At 33.3% G+C, this 17,721-nt stretch overlaps 1 protein-coding gene across 5 annotated transcripts in view; it reads left to right on the forward strand.

The window, feature by feature from the left end:
- The window catches only part of STAG2 (STAG2 cohesin complex component), a 115,489-nt gene that overhangs the window by 70,900 nt on the left and 26,868 nt on the right, over positions 1-17,721 (forward strand). For all 5 annotated transcript variants that reach the window (XM_061179392.1, XM_061179393.1, XM_061179391.1 and 2 more), the window contains 12 exons: positions 1,887-1,994; positions 2,957-3,068; positions 7,522-7,639; positions 8,065-8,168; positions 9,211-9,303; positions 9,453-9,542; positions 10,130-10,333; positions 11,876-11,946; positions 12,275-12,362; positions 12,455-12,535; positions 14,706-14,798; positions 17,086-17,260. In XM_061179392.1, the coding sequence (XP_061035375.1) occupies positions 1,887-1,994; positions 2,957-3,068; positions 7,522-7,639; positions 8,065-8,168; positions 9,211-9,303; positions 9,453-9,542; positions 10,130-10,333; positions 11,876-11,946; positions 12,275-12,362; positions 12,455-12,535; positions 14,706-14,798; positions 17,086-17,260 (1,337 nt within the window). The remainder of the gene's footprint in view (positions 1-1,886; positions 1,995-2,956; positions 3,069-7,521; positions 7,640-8,064; positions 8,169-9,210; positions 9,304-9,452; positions 9,543-10,129; positions 10,334-11,875; positions 11,947-12,274; positions 12,363-12,454; positions 12,536-14,705; positions 14,799-17,085; positions 17,261-17,721) is intronic.

Consider the following 17,721-nt stretch of genomic DNA (forward strand, 5'->3'; position numbering starts at 1 on the left):
AGTCTTAACAATTGCATTTTTCTTTAATTTTTAATTGGATTTAAAAATTATAAATTGGGGCTTCCCTGGTGGCGCAGTGGTTGAGAATCTGCCTGCCAATGCAGGGGACACGGGTTCGAGCCCTGGTCTGGGAAGATCCCACATGCTGCGGAGCAACTAGGCCCGTGAGCCACAACTACTGAGCCTGCACGTCTGGAGCCTGTGCTCCGCAACAAGGGAGGCCGCGACAGTGAGAGGCCCGCGCACCGTGATGAAGAGTGGCCCCTGCTCGCCGCAACTAGAGAAAGCCCTCGCACAGAAACGAAGACCCAACACAGCCAAAATAAATAAATAGTGTTCCCTTAAAAAAAAAAAATTATAAATTATTATATGCACATGTTATAAAAATATTGAAAGAATCCTGAAGTAAATAAGCAAATAATAGTGCTCTACTTATACTGTTGCATTTTTCTTTAATCGGATTTAAAAATTATAAATTATTATATGCACGTCATAAAAGTATTGAAAGAATCCTGAAGTAAATAAGAAAATAATAGTATCCTACTTATATTTCTACAGCTTCTCCCCTCTTCCTCCGTAATACCCTGTGGACATCTTTTTTTGTTGTTTCTGGTATTTTAATGAAGAGTAATGGCCATTTTTGTTGATTCAGCCATGTATATACCTAATAACTGAAACTTGTCAGGAACATTCCTTATTGGTTAAAATGAGTGAACTACTACACATTTACTATAGTTTCACTGATTTGATTCAATATATATGTATATGTATATATTTTATTATAAGATGGCACAAGTGGTTTTTCCAAAAACGATCCAGTATTACACATCGAGTTAATTTAAATTAAAGTGCTTTTGAAACTTTCAACATTTTGGTTTCATTTTTCTCAAAAAGAAGTAATATTTCCTTAGACATCAGACTTCTGGAAACCTTGTGCACAGCAGAAAACCAAAAAGGATCTGAGCTCCTGAACTAACCATCTGCTATCCTTAGGCTTTTTTCTCTGATGGTGGTCCTATGATTCCTAATTTACATATAGTGGTAAAAATCTAGATTGTTTATCTCACAGTAGACTAAAAGCATATTAGGAGGGAAAGAGGTGCCAGAGGTCAGGACTTCGAATGCAGAGTTCCACTATGGAAGAACCCAACAAGGTTTACCCTGGGGTACTGTGGTTGATGGGCCTAATAATGACTTTGATTTACCAAGATTTTGTTAGGTTTATTTTGTTCTTTTAAAATAAGGTCAGTAAAATGAGCACTGCATTTTAGTAAGATTTTTTTAATGATACATTGTAAAGGTCTTTGGCACTTAAATTTTAATTATTTGCTAAAATGCTTTTGCATTGCCTTATATGGTGTTTAGTACATGGTGAATGAAGTATTATTCTTCATTGTGAGATAACTGGGGTGTTAGTATATTTTAATGTTGCAATATTGTCTCTTTCCTTAATATTACTATGAAATACATGCAAAATGTTCTCTGTGATTATTAACTCTAAGCTCTTAGCATACCACCACTTTTTTTCCTACATTAGTTTATATTATTTTGTCTTCATTTCCCTTTAGCATATTTGTCACATTGTTATTTCTCTTAGTATATGTTTCATTATACTCGGTATTCACTCTAATTTTACCTCCCATTGATCGTAGGTGTTAACAAAATACTCAGCTGTTTTGTCAGGGGATGCTTTTACTGATAGACGATAATCAAATAAGGTTGATTTCTCCTTTCAACAGAACTTCTTAATGAAGGTTTTTTTTTTTAAACACAAGTTTAAAAGTGAAAGTGTACTATTTTTTAATGTATGAATATGAATTTTTGTAATCAGTATGCTTAAAATTACAACATTACTTTGAAAACTGCTATTGCTTATTTCTTTTTAGGAGTAGTGAAGAAGTTCTTACTGCAGAAGATTGTGAAAATGTCTATCATCTGGTTTATTCAGCTCATCGGCCAGTAGCAGTAGCAGCTGGAGAATTTCTCTACAAAAAGTAAATCTGTATTTCTGTTGTTCATTTTTCTAAAGTATACTTTAATGGAAGTAATTTATTGTGTTATAATTTATATTAAAATATATATAAATATAACTTATTAAAAATTATTCAGTACAGGTCTTAAGCCTATTTTTACATTACAAAAAAATATTTTTCAAAATAATAAAAGGTTTTACTTCGAGTACTTTGATAACAGTTTGATATAAGAGCCACAAGAATCCTTTAGTCTCTTTACTTTTATGTTGCTGTTTAACACCTCAGATTAGGTAGTATATAGATAGCAGTGTGAATATCTAATCACCGAAAATATTTAGCAAATGTTATGTAATGGCTTTTAAAGAGAACAATTTGAACCACATGGACTAAACTGTAAGATTTTAAGATTGTAAAATCTTAAAGATTTTATTAAAATGCTCATTTGGGGTGAAGCATTTATTAGAAAGAGTACATGATGTAAAACATTTACACTACAGTTTTCTGTTCATTGTTATCCATTGATAACTTTTGTTGTTTATAAGGAAGAATGATCATGATACCCGTAGAAAGAGGCCACTGAGTTCAGACTTTGGGATAAATTGTTCAAGAAGGATAGAAGGAAAAGATGTCATTTTTAAAGAGAAGAATGTTTATTATAGATTTATGTGCATAAATGGTATAGGTTAGTCATTGTGATACTTTTATAAAAAGAAATGCTTGCTTAAAATGCAGTAAGGGTTTTAAAAAGAAATAATTCACAATGCAACTAACTTGAGAAGTTAATTTAGAAGGATTTAGAGGTACCACCAAGTGTGAAATGAAAAAGGTTTATAGCAATTACTTAGTATAAAGTTGGAAAATACTGTACCTACGCAGCTCCCATGTACTCCTTTGTTGAATGCTTAAATATGGAATTCAGACAGTTTTTTTAAATTAGGAAATTTTTGTTTGTTTTAAAAGTAAGTATTTTGCATTTATCATAGGCTCTTCAGTCGTCGAGATCCAGAGGAGGATGGAATGATGAAAAGAAGGGGACGACAAGGTCCAAATGCCAACCTTGTTAAGACATTGGTTTTTTTCTTTCTGGAAAGTGAGGTTAGTTGATGTTGTTCATGTTATACTTATGTTCAAAACAATTTGGAGGTGGGGTTCAAATGATGTAAATCTTAAAATCTTCCAAATATCACAGTGAGTGTTGGATAAAATAGAGTTCTACCAATTCCACACCAAAAAAAATTTTTTCTATGTTAGTAAGATACTCAAATAGTATATTTATATGTAGTGCTAAGAGCATGAATTTTGGAGCCAGAAAGACCTGATTACCAATTGGGCTTCCCTACTTATTATTTGTATAACCTTGATTCAGTTACTTAATCTTTCTAAGCCCATTTTCCTTATAAAAATGTGGATAATAATTTCTTAGATAACGCTGAGATAATCCATGTAAAACTATTAGCACAGACCTAGCATTTTGTTAGTTCTCAATATTTGGTACCTGTGATTATTATTGTTGTTGCAGATACAGATTTACATTTAACATCAGCTGTTTTAGGTCTCCGTTAGGTTGAAAACCTACCTGTTCACCAGAATTTGAGAGGGCCCAACATACATTTTTAGTATATGTGTATTATTTAATCAGTGTTAGGGCCTTTTAATTAGATTTTCTAATTGTTTCTATATATAGAAATACAGTTGGTTTTTGCATATTGACCTCTTATCTGCAATTTTGCTAAATTCACTTTTTAAAGTAAGCTTTTAATAAAATTCTTAGTATTTTCTATAATATACAATCAACTCATTTGTAAATAATGATGATTTTACTTCTTCCTTTCCTACATTTATGCCATTTTTTCCCCAGCCTTATTGTACTGGCTAGGACATCCAGTAGAATGTTGAATAGAAGTGGTGAGAATGGATAGCTTTAGGATTGTTCCTGATCTTAGGGGAAAAGCATCCAATATTTCAACATTAATTACGTTGTTAGTTATAAGTGTTGTGTAGCTACCTATTATATGGAGGATGTTTCCTCCTATACCTTTTTTTGCTGAGAAGTTTTATTTATTTATTTATTTTTGGCTGTGTTGGGTCTTCGTTTCTGTGCGAGGGCTTTCTCTAGTTGTGGCGAGCGGGGGCCACTCTTCATCGCGGTGCGTGGGCCTCTCACTGTCGCGGCCTCTCTTGTTGCGGAGCACAGGCTCCAGACGCGCAGGCTCAGTAGTTGTGGCTCACGGGCCTAGTTGCTCTGCGGCATGTGGGATCTTCCCATACCAGGGCTCGAACCCGTGCCCCCTGCATTGGCAGGCAGATTCTCAACCACTGCGCCACCAGGGAAGCCCGAGAAGTTTTTTTTAATTTTATTGAAATACAGTTGATTTATAGTGTTGTGTTTAATTTCTCCTCTGCAGCAAAGTGACTCAGTTATACATATGTATATTCTTTTTCATATTTTTTTGTTATGGTTTATCACAGGATACTGAATATAGTTCCCTTGCTGTAGTAGGACCTTGTTGTTTATCCATTTTATACATAATAGTTTGCATCTGCTAATATCCCAGACTCCCAGTCCTTCCCTCCCTCACCTCACCTCCCCCACCTCCCCTCCCCCTTGGCAACCACAAGCCTGTTCTCTATATCTGTAAGTCTGTTTTTGTTTCATAGATACGTTCATTTGTGTCGTATTTTAGATTCCACATATAAGTGATATCATATGGTATTTGTCTTTCTCTTTCTGACTGACTTTGCTTAGTATGATAATCTCTAGGTCCATCCATGTTGCTGCAAATGGCATTATTTCGTTCTTTTTTGTGACTGAGTAATATTCCATTGTATGTATGTGTGTATATACACACACACACACATATCTTTCTCTCTCTTTTTTTTTTTTTTTTTTGGGCTGCCCCGCAGGGCTTGCAGGATCTTAGTTTCCTGACCAGGGATCGAACCCGTGCCCCCTGCAGTGGAAGCGTGGAGTCTTTTTTTTTTTTTTTTAACGTCTTTATTGGAGTATAATTGCTTTACAATAGTGTGTTAGTTTCTGCTTTATAACAAAGTGAATCAGCTATACATATATCCCCATACCTCTTCCCTCTTGCATCTCCCTCCCTCCCACCCTCCCTATCACACCCCCTCTAGGTGGTCACAAAGCACCGAGCTGATTCCCTGTGCTATGCGGCTGCTTCCCACTAGGTATCGGTTTTACATTTGGCAGTGTATATATGTCCATGCCAGTCTCTCACTTTGTCCCAGCTTACCCTTCCCCCTCCTCGTGTCCTCAAGTCCATTCTCTAGTAGGTCTGCGTCTTTATTCCCGTCCTGCCCCTAGGTTCTTCATGACCTTTTGTTTTGTTTTTTTTTTTTTTAGATTCCGTATATATGTGGTTAGCGTACGGTATTTGTTTTTCTCTTTCTGACTTACTTCACTCTGTATGACAGACTCTAGGTCCATCCACCTCACTATAAATAACTCAATTTCGTTTCTTTTTATGGCTGAGTAATATTCCATTGTATATATGTACCACATCTTCTTTATCCATTCATCTGTCAGTGGACATGTAGGTTGTTTCCATGTCTTTGCTATTGTAAGTAGTGCTGCTATGAACATAGGGGTGCATGTGTCTTTTCAAATTATAGTTTTGTCTGGGTATATGCCCAGGAGTGGAATTGCTGGATCATATGGCAACTCTATTTTTAGTATTTTGAGGAACCTCCATACTGTTTTACATAGTGGCTGCACCAGTTTACATTCCCACCAACAGTGTTAAGAGGAATCCCTTTTCTCCCCACCCTCTCCAGCATTTATTATTTGTAGACATTTTAATGATGGCCATTCTTACTGATGTGAGGGGATACCTCATTGTAGTTTTGATTTGCATTTCTCTAATAATTAGCGATGTTGAACATCTTTTCATGTGCCTATTGGCCATCTGTATGTCTTCTTTGGAGAAATGTCTATTTAGGTCTTTCACCCATTTTTTGATTGGGTTGTTTGTTTGATATTGAGTTGTATGAACTGTTTGTATATTTTGGAAATTAAGCCCTTTTCAGTCGCATCATTTGCTAATATTTTCTCCCAGTCTGTAGGATGTCTTTTTGTTTTGTTTATGGGTTCCTTTGCTTGCAAAAGCTTATAAGTTTGATTAGGTCCCGTTGTTTATTTTTACTTTTATTCCTATTGCCTTAGGAGACTGAAACATTGGTGCGATTTATGTCAGAATGTTTTGCCTGTGTTTCTCTTCTAGGAGTTTTATGGTGTCTTGTCTTATATTTAAGTCTTTAAGCCATTTTGAGTTTATTTTTGTGCATGGTGTGAGGGTGTGTTCTAGCTTCATTGATTTACATGTGGCTGTCCAGCTTTCCCAGCACCACTTGCTGAAGAGACTGTCTCTTCCCCATCGTATATTGTTGTCTCCTTTGTCGAAGATTAATTATCCATAGGTGTGTGGGTGCTGAGACGTTTTATCATGAACGGATGTTGAATTCTGTCCAATGCTTTTTTCTTCATCCCTTGAGATGATTATTTTATCTTTCATTACATTAATGTGATGAATTATGTTGATTGTTGTTTTGAATGTTGAATCAACCTTGCATTCCTAGGATAACCCCTACTTGGTCATGATCTGTTATACTTTTTATATATTGCTGGTTTTAGTTTGCAAATTTTTTGAGAACATTTCCTCCATGTTCATGCGGGGTGTTGGTATATATATATATTTAATTGTAATGTCTTTGATGGGTTTCGGTATCATGGTAATGCTTGTTCCCTAAAATGAGTTGGGAAGCTGTAGGGCCTTTTTAAGCTTCATAGAATGAAGAGAAATGATTTAGTTATATATTGAATTGATAAGTAATCATGTATTTTGTATTTTAAGTAATCGTTACAACTCCCATTAAGTTACAATAAATTTGTAGTATATTTTATAACTGAGAGTAGTTCACCCGTGTAATACAGTTGGCCCCCCATAGCTGTGGGTTCTGCATCTGTGGATTCAACCAGCAGGGGATTCAACCAATAGTGGATTGAAAATATTTTTTGAAAAATTCCGGGAAGTTCCAAGAAGCAAAACTTGAATTTGCCATATACTGGCAACTATTTACATAGCATTTACATTGTATTAGGTATTATAAGTAATCTAGAGATGATTTAAAGTATATGGAAGGATGAGCGTAGGTTATGTGCAGATACTACACCATTTTATATAAGGAACTTGAGCATCCTCGGAGAATCTGACGGGGGGTCCTGGAACCAATCCTCCTTAGATACAGAAGGATGACTGTATTGAGTCAGGTACTAAATATGCATGCATATAGTCTCTTCAAATATAATTTTCATGTGAATGATTTAATGATTATTGTGAGAAATGTTACTACCTAGCAGGGTTTACTTATACATAGCAAAGCTAAGGCAGTTCTTCTCTGTCCTTTCTTCCATTTGACCTCAAAAAACAAATTGTTGTTTGAGTTTGCACATGGTGCCAACAAAGCTTCCATTCTTTTGATTAAGGCTAGTATGATATTTGTCTAAGAGCACATTGCTCTTTTTAAATTTTAGTTACATGAGCACGCAGCGTACCTTGTGGATAGCATGTGGGACTGTGCTACTGAGCTGCTGAAAGACTGGGAATGTATGAATAGCTTGTTGCTGGAGGAGCCACTTAGTGGAGAGGAAGGTAAGGATGTTTAATTATGGTATTTTTGTTGTCTAGATAATTTTGAAAATAGAGTTTACTTATTCCATTTCTTTATCTTTTAGCATTAAAATAATGATTCAAAGTCTTTGAATAATTTTGTTTTCATACACATGAATATTATGTAGAAAGATGTAGTTGCTGTCAATATTCTTTATTTTGTTTTATTATATTTTATTTTTTTGTATCTGTTCATATTTTCATTTCTCAAATTGTGGAGCAGTGTTTTACAGATTTGTAATGCTTAGGAAGGTTTAACTTGTTCTGATCCTTTTTGTGATATAGTAATGGGATTTTCTTTAGTACATTAGGTCGGATTCTGTCACAGGCAGAAGGAACTGTTATGTAATATTATAAATGGCATATAAAGAAAAGAAATAGGTTAACTTTCTGATTTTTTTTTGCAGCGCTAACGGACAGACAAGAGAGTGCTCTGATTGAAATAATGCTTTGTACCATTAGACAAGCTGCTGAATGTCATCCTCCTGTGGGGAGAGGGACAGGAAAAAGGGTATGCCAACATATTTTCAGTATTCTAAATTATATGTCTCTTTTTCAATATCTTTTTTAAAGTTCTTATTTGTAACCATATAATCAAATTTTTGAATCTTAAATTTTATTTTTCAGGCGATCTTTGCTTATAAATATGTGTTAGAAGTAAATTTTAAAGCATTAGCAATTTGCGAAATCCACATTCCTTCCATAAGATACTTTGTTAGTTAACTACAGGAGATGCAGTGGTTGACAGTAACTACAGGAGATACAGTGGTTGACAGTCCCTGCCTTTAAGACCGCATGTTGTGCCACATTTTAGAATGGTGTATTTGTCTGTTTTGGTTTATTTATAGATTTGCTTTCTTTTTCTTTTAATAAAAGTTAGAAATAAAAACAGGATAATCATTCATTAAAATGGGGGAAATTCCTATTTCCTGGGATTTGATTTTAATGCATTATTTCAAAGTTCACATATATTTGTATTGTAGACCAAAGTTGCACAGGCTTTCAAACTTTGTGAAGCACAAAAATACATTTTTATATTGTGACCTAGTACACATCTATATATATGTGTTTGTGTATAACTGAAACAATTTCATCAAACAATACTGCAACTTATGTGATGCATTCTATTTTTTCGTGTTTTTTTTTCTTGTTTTTCTAATTGCTGGTCGTTACCTATGTTGAATTCATAACTCATGGATCATGGCACAACTTACAGTAGACTGAAATCCTACTCAATCCTATTATTATATAAGCTCCTAAACTACATTTCCTAACTGCTTCTCCTTTCATCCAAAGGTAGAGTTAGTTAATCTAATTGGGTATTGATTTTGCCTCTAGACCTATTCAAAGTGTTGCTATTTTTTAAAAATATAATGTGCAAGCTATTCTCTTTGTTACTTTTGGGTTTCAAGTTTTATAGTAGAAATTCTTGTATCCATAATTTAAAATGTCATTTTATTACTTATTTTGGATATCTTAACTTAAAGTTGAGCACCTAACAGTGTCAGTGGGCTTATTAATAAATACTTAGAAACTTTGTTGTGTTACCTTAGGTGCTAACAGCAAAGGAGAAGAAGACCCAGTTGGACGACAGGACAAAAATCACTGAACTTTTTGCTGTGGCCCTTCCTCAGTTATTAGCTAAAGTAAGTTTGTGTCAGTATCAGGAGTGTTACTAAGAAATTACAAGTTTTGTTGGGAAGTGCCACACAGAATTTTGCACTTATCATAATATTTACTTACCATTATTGTGATGTTTTTGACATGATTTTCTTTTTTTTTCTTTATTTCGAAGTACTCTGTAGATGCTGAAAAGGTGACTAACTTGTTGCAATTGCCACAATACTTTGATTTGGAAATATATACCACTGGACGATTAGAAAAGGTATGGTGTTTCTGTGTATAAAAAACGTTGAAGAAAAATTGTTAACTTAGTTCATCCCATCATATTGTTTATTTATATTTTTTGAAATATGTTTTTGTAACTTTTAATGTAAAAGGAAACCTGTATCTTGTATGCCATATATATTTTAGATAAGGTGGATTTAGAGAATGGCACTAATGAGGTTTCTCTTTGATTCATGCCCATATCCGTACCATCATTGCTAGCCATTATGTGACTATATCACTGATCATTTATGGAGATTAGGGGTGGGTAACTGGATAATAACAATTGCAAAATAAAAGCAGCTAATATCCATTGAATACATTTACTGTGTTCCAGGAACATATGTATTTATGTGTATTAACATCTCACCAAGGCCCTGTGAGATAGGTAATATTATTCCTGTTGAAGTTGGGGAAATAAGTTTGGGTGGGTCAGTGCATTTATTTATTATGACTAGAAGAACTTAATGTATGCCCTACTGGTTGTAAAGTTACTGTGTTTGAAGCTTTTCATCCCGGTTGTGTAGTCATTTTATGCCTATCATATATACTTTAGTTTTAATGAAGAAAACTTTGATTTTGCAGCATTTGGATGCCTTATTACGACAGATCCGGAATATTGTAGAGAAGCACACAGATACTGATGTTTTGGAAGCGTGTTCTAAAACTTATCACGCACTCTGTAATGAAGAGTTCACAATTTTCAACAGAGTAGATATTTCAAGAAGTCAACTGATAGACGAGTTGGCTGATAAATTTAACCGGCTTCTTGAAGATTTTCTGCAAGAGGTATATATTACAAGTATTTTGTCAGCTGTGCCCCACTGCGCACCCCCACCCCACCCCCCGGAACCAAATTAATCACCAGTCTTGGTGATAATCCCTAGCAGTATGTTGAAAAGTCATTCAGACTTTTTGTTCTATGATTCATCGTGATACTATTATTCATCCACCAAAATAGGAAGGTGGCAAGAATCTGCGACTAAGAGAAGGTGAAAGCAAAGCTAACATCTTTCCCCTTTTTTTAATTTAAAGAAATGATCTGGGAAGTTTCCAGGGTTTAGTTGAACAAGAGGCTGTTAGGGAACAGGGTGTTAACAGAACAGAAAAGTTGAGCTAGACTGTGGCCATGTAACCTCAAAAATTGGGGTGTTTCTTAACATTTTGGAAGTTTATTTATGGTCTTTGATATTATAAAGCCTTGATAAATTATAGCCACTGTCGATTTTGTTGTTTTGTTGTTCTGTTGTATTTCCAAAGAGGCTTAAGTGTGGTAGTCAAATACACTTGTATTTTTATTGTGATTTTTATCTTTTCTGGAAAGGTACACTTAACAGGTTAATTGATTTGCATAAAGTAAAAAGTTGTGATTCTCAAATTAATGCATTTAGCCTTTTCCACATCACTTTTGTCATTAATGCTGCAAAAATGATATGGACTTTTGTAATTTCCAGTTATTTTGTTTAGCAGTTACTTCTTTAACTTTCTTATTTCTGTGTATAACATTTCATGCTTACTATGTTTTGCTTAATTGGAGGTTTGTGCAAATATGTTGATGTACAATGATCACATTCTTAAAAATTGTAATGGCTCTACTCTTAGCTGGATATGATTCTGATTAGGACAAGTTAATTTAAAATCAAGCTATGGTTTGTTAATTAAGTTTAATTACTTACCTTGTATAAAAACTGATGGTGAAAAACAAGCATTTTTTTGAGAGACCTGGGGTTTAATACAGTAAGTTCGATAGTATTTTTTAAAATTTGTAAGTTTCTTATAGTGAGACTCATAAAATTTTCAAAAACTTAAGTTACTCTAAATTGAAAAGTTGATACCCAGAAAAAGGATTAGTATATCTAGTCCTTATGCAGAGGATTTTTTCCAAATTAATTTTAATTGGTCTGATATATCTTTCTTGAGCACTATGTTTCATTTACTTAGTAGATTTTGTCCTTTAGGTATTATCTTTTATGATCTCTTGCTTGTCCTCTAATATATTTCTCTTTATTGTTCCAATGCATTTATTACGGTGAAAGAGTAGATGTCTTCATTGTTTTGTGTCAAGATCACTTAAAGGAAAAAAGGAGAATGTCATTCAGTTTTTCTCTCTTGGGTATAATGTATCTGTTATAACAACTCTGTGTTGACCCATTATTCTGGCCACCTTGCTTTAAATTTGGCCAGGTCTAAGTATTGAATGACAGAGTTATTTTGTGGTTTTTAATTAGGTTATTCTTTATTTTCAAGGTGTGGAAATCACCAATGTGATAGCCTAAGATTTTTCACTTTTGTGGTTATTAATGTTTAATATGATATAATTAACATTCATAGGGTGAAGAACCTGATGAAGATGATGCATATCAGGTATTGTCAACATTGAAGAGAATCACTGCTTTTCATAAGTAAGTTGAATCTTAAAGTTTCTGATTTCTTAAAACTGTAGCAAAATCAGAACCAACTTGCATGTTTTGGGATTATAGTGTCACATTTTTTGCTGGATTTCTTGTGCTTTTGGGAAAAAAGTACTTGATAGAGTCATGTTGTGAATTGGGGAACAACAAATTATCAACTAATATACTTTTTAAAAATACACATTTTTTTTTGTTGTTCTTGTGGGCGCATGTTAGAAAGTTTACTACATTTTACTTTAATAGTATTCCGTTAACAGTCAAGTCCAGAACAAATGTGATTAAGCTTAACTTTTTAATATAACTTAATTCTTTTTTACAGTGCCCATGATCTTTCAAAGTGGGATTTGTTTGCTTGTAATTACAAACTATTGAAAACCGGAATTGAAAATGGAGACATGCCTGAACAGGTTTTTATTTATTTACATGTTACATATTTAACTTTGAGAAAGAAGACTTGTGACTTTTAAAATTTAACTGTGTTCTCTTTGTTCTTTTATAGATTGTTATTCACGCACTGCAATGCACTCACTATGTAATCCTTTGGCAGCTTGCAAAGATAACTGAAAGCAGCTCTACAAAGGTTTGTGGTGGTTCAGTGGCGTCTTTATTAAATAGCATTAACTTTTCAGCAAACTTAAACATAAGACATTTCAATAAAATCTTGCTTATTTCTAATCTACTATTTAGGCATGTGTACTTTTAAAAACAGTTACTTGTAGTTTGATGTATATTCAGTGAAACAACATTAATATGTTTTGTTTAGGGTATGATTCTAAATTTTAAAAATCACATTTCTACGTGGCATAATTTATGGATTTCCATATCATTCTCAAAAGTGCTGGGTACATAAAGAACTACAGATTTTGTAAATCATGACCGAGAGCCTTTGAAACTTACAGATACAGCTATTGGGTTATATAAATTAATTATTACAAACCACCTGTCCCTAGATCTTATGCCTTGTATTGTTTTGGGATCTCCTTATTCATACTCAGGATCTCTGTACTGATGTTCCAAATTCATGATAAATCACTTTCTGGTTGAGTGTAATGTGCCAGCTACTAGGTCATAGAACTTTCGAATTTTTATCTGTAATGGTAATCCTTGATGTGTTTAGTAATTGAACTAAACAGTACTGCCTTTTTCATTTGTAAATTAGAAACTTAAACTTCGTACTTGTAGTAGTAGGTGTTGCCTTAAATATTATTTGGGCACATTTTTATAAATATTAAGTAATTTCTGTAAGCTATAGAATTAGCTGTTCATAGTTATTTTCCTCAAAAAGGAATCCTCTTGATAATCAGTTTGTCTTGCATAAAATCACAGAATAATTTTAGAATTTTTTTGAGGTTTTTAAGCACAAGATGCAATTACATCTACAAATGGATATTTTCCCCCTTGAAAAGACAATGTAGTACTGTTGTTAAAATAGCGTACTTATTGTCAGACACCCAAAAAGTTTAATTCAATATCAAGCTTGTAGTAGGAACAGTGACTGTATTAGCAAATATGATTGCTCACCTAAATCAAAAGCATTGAGTTAAAAATTAACATGGGAAAAAAGGTAATACTTTTAGTAGAGGAAAGAGGGTAAAAATGGTTATTAAATGCAAAAATTATTTCTACTGAAGCTTGGTTGAGTTTTCTTCACCAAATCAATCTCTAAGTTAAACCTGTTTTTATTTAACTTGTCTATTACATATACCAAATGTGTAGTGATACTCTATCGTTTGGCATCCAGTATCAGGAGACGGGCCAGAGGTTATGCCTTAAATAAATTAGTGTGGCTGATCTTTATAAAGTAGTTTTCTATTTTAAATTAACTGGTGTAAATATTTAGAAAAAGAAAAAAAATTCTAAAAAAAATTTAGAAAAAGAAAAAAAAGATTCATCCTTTTAGTGTAGGTTTATGAGACACTTAAAATTTTTTTTTTCTTAAGTGGAGTAATACCACAAAACTAATTTTTGTTTGGTCCCTCTCTGTTTTTAAAAAGCACAACCACTGTCCTACAAATGAAAAATGGAACATGCTGTCCCTTTTTTATCATTTATTTTATTCCATTCATCAGTCGGCCACCCATCAAATTACAAAGCGAGGATGGAACATAAATCTTTACTTGTTAAGCATTCTGAGGTAGTGGATTTATATGGATAGCCATATATAGTCATATAAGTTTTCTCATTCTAAAGGACCCAGATCACGTAGGATATTATCCGTTAATATACCTGGTATTTTTTTTTTGATAAAATTTTATTCTTATATACAGATGCTTTTTCTATATGATGATATTTGGCTTTGAGTGAATATTCTAACACTCAGCTTTGTGAAAACATATATTTACTACACCACCAGTATTTATATATTCATTAATGATATGCATGTACTAATAGTCTGAGGATTTTAAGTACTAGGCCTACAATATTAAGTACATAGTAAATTAAGTGTATTACAGAATGAACAGAGAAATGGAAATTGAAAATGGCTGAGTTAAAGATGATATAAACAATATTTTTAAATGTCAGCTAATTATCATGAATATACCTGGTGTTTTTAAGGCTGCAATTTGTTGAGATTTTAAAAGTGGTTTTTGTTTTCCTTTTTGATAAATAATAAAGAATTTAAATCTAATGTACAAGCAGAGTTAACATAGTTAAATATATGGTGATGTTTTATGTAATTTAAAATATCTTAAATACTGAATGAGTTTTTAATACAGTATTTTAAAATGCTCATGTTAAATTTTTTCAAGGAGGACTTGCTGCGTTTAAAGAAACAGATGAGGGTATTCTGTCAGATATGTCAGCATTACCTGACCAACGTGAATACCACCGTTAAAGAACAGGTTAGTAATTACTATAGATAGCAGTCTAGCAGTCTTTTGTAAGCAACCCTGAATAAATATCTGAACTAATATAGAAAATTTAAGAAATACTGAAATTGGGCAAAGTAGAAATATCTTGTATCTGTATATATACCATGCTCAAAAAATAGATTAACATTAATTCCATGTGGAGCATTATAGATTACCCTCATGTTGCAGTTATTCTGTGTTATTGTTTCTTTATGCCACACATGGTAAACAGACCCATATATACAAAGTAGGTGTATGCAGTTACATAAATTATTCCTGAAAGCAACAAGTATAACAGGTATGCCTCAGGGAGGAAAGGTCCATCTGGTTTTGTTATCTCTGAGAGTATTATCAGATGTTGGCATTCCTGCCCATCCCGATTGTGTGGGTTATTTTTTCTTGTGTGGACTTTGAAATAAAAATTTTAATCACGTCCGTCTTCAGAGTGTTACCTTCCCACCACATATGCCCTCTTGATTCCATTGCTGCCAAGCTTCTCAATCTGGAAATATATTGTTACTTGGTGCCATGGGTAGTTTTCCCATCTGTAAAATAACTTCTGATCCTGGGACCAAGAGCCTATTTAGTTTTGAACTGTAACAATAAAGGACTTGGGACATTTTCTTCTCTACAATTCAGAGAAGAGGGACAAACTTTCAGAAGGTAGTAAAATGAGTTTATAGTTAATGTCTTAGAATAGGATTTCAATGAAGTATACACTGATCCAAACTTAATACATGAAGTATTACTTGATATATTTTCATAGGCCACCAAGATACTCAGCTTAATATTCCATATTTCTTACAGTGTTAGCACATAATTCCTTATGGGTTATTGTGTGTAATCTCCTTTGTATATAATCTGTTGTTCAGGCCTTAGAGATTAATTATTTGGTCATTAAATAGCCTGTGTATTAGTCTTCCTAACAGCTTCCAGGAATATGTCCTGGTTAGCTCACAAGACCTGTCAGTTCACCTAATTAGTAAATGTCACCACGCTTATCACTGTGTATCCTTACTGTGTATGTTGCAAAAGCTTTTGTAAACTCAGATATCTTGATAGGTATAAATTATTACTATAGTAATAAAATGAGAGGAAGAGACCAAAAGAAGAGGTAAAAGCATAGAGAAAAAATAAATGTGGTTAGTTCCAAAAAGGCAAAGCTATTATTAAAATCTGCTTTGAGCTCTATATTATAATCTGTCCTTCTAGTAGTAGTCTTCCATTAAATGTAATTTTCTGTTGACTTTGTGATCACAAAATTTTATTTTCCTTATCCCTTCCCAACAAATAATTAAATTTTTTCCAGTTACCTTCTGACTACCTTTACCAGTGTTTGACTCTATTTAAAACTCCTGGCAGAGTTTTTATAAAGCTCCTCAAGATATAACTTCATCCAAAAAAAAAAAAAAAAGATATAACTTCAGCTTTATTGCTTTATTTATTTATTTGTTTGTTTATTTATTTATTTAGCTGTGCCAGGTCTTAGTTGTGTCACGTGGGATATTTAGTTGTGGCATACGAACTCTTAGTTGCGACATGGGGGATCTAGTTCCCTGACCAGGGATCGAACCCAGACCCCCTGCATTGGGAGCATGGAGCCACTGGACCACCAGGGAAGTCCCACTTCAGCCTTATGTTTATTATACTGTCAGGTTTGCCTGATGATTAGTAAGCAGACCCACACTTGGTTATGTTTTTTTTACTTAATCATCACATATACTGACAATGAGAGTGCTTAAAAAGTCCTATAGATTTTGTGATCTCTCTTCTAAGAGAGCTTCTAGGAGATATTCATCTTCTTGGTATAAGTGTTTTTCTTCCATAGAAGAAAAGAATGGTACCAAGTTTATACATTATTTGATATTTGAGAATGTATACCATGAGACATTGTGGTGTAGTGTAAAGGTTGGGGTTTGGAGTCAGAAAACCTGAGACTGAGTCCTGATTGCATGTTTTGATGATGTTAACATTGTACAAATCACTTAAAAAATTAAAAGAAAATTGCTGAAAACTAAAAAGAATATTTGTGAAATTATCTTGCAGTTAGTAAATCACAATGCAAATATCAGTAGTTATTGTTGAAAAATTACACTCTTCACCTTTAAAATCTTAGGAAAATACTAGACATTGCTTTTTCTTGTGAGTTTCAAATATAGAAAGTTGGATTTTATTTCCACATTAAATATGTAAGTTACTTGTGGCAGTTCGTGAGAAACTTTGGTTTATGGCATGCTATCCTTTTTTTTTTATTATTTTTTATTTTTTTTTATACTAGGCCTTCACTATTCTATGTGATATTTTGATGATCTTCAGCCATCAGATTATGTCAGGAGGGCGTGACATGTTAGAGCCATTAGTTTACACCCCTGATTCTTCATTGCAGTCTGAGTTGCTCAGCTTTATTCTGGATCATGTCTTCATTGAACAGGATGATGACAATAACAGTGCAGGTAATTTTATTGCCATCTTTTTGTTAAATCTGTGTATCTACTATAAATCAAATTTAATTAACAGCAATGTAAAGTGTTACACTACTGTTTGATATTTTATTCTTAAAACATGAAACACAGGTACATTTTCCAGTGCAATTTGTGTTCATTGCTTGTAACATTGTAAAGACAATGTGGTATCACAGAGTATAGGCTTTGGAATCAAATCTTTGTTTCTCACTAGTTGTGAGCTTGTTTTTCTAATTTGTAGCTACCTTACAGAACTGTACAAGTTAATTAAATTGAGCAAAGTGACTAGTATAGTGCCTGGGCATGTAGTAGGTAGGTACTCAACAAAATTTACTTCTCTTTCCCCTTAATCATTGGTAATACCAATATTCAAGTAATTAGAGCAGAATATAGTGTTTCTATAAATGACCTTTTTGTTGTATACTTTCATAGCATAATTTTTCTGTAAAAGT

The sequence above is a fragment of the Eubalaena glacialis genome, chromosome X (assembly GCF_028564815.1).
Source record: "Eubalaena glacialis isolate mEubGla1 chromosome X, mEubGla1.1.hap2.+ XY, whole genome shotgun sequence".
In the NCBI taxonomy this organism is placed as follows: domain Eukaryota; kingdom Metazoa; phylum Chordata; class Mammalia; order Artiodactyla; family Balaenidae; genus Eubalaena; species Eubalaena glacialis.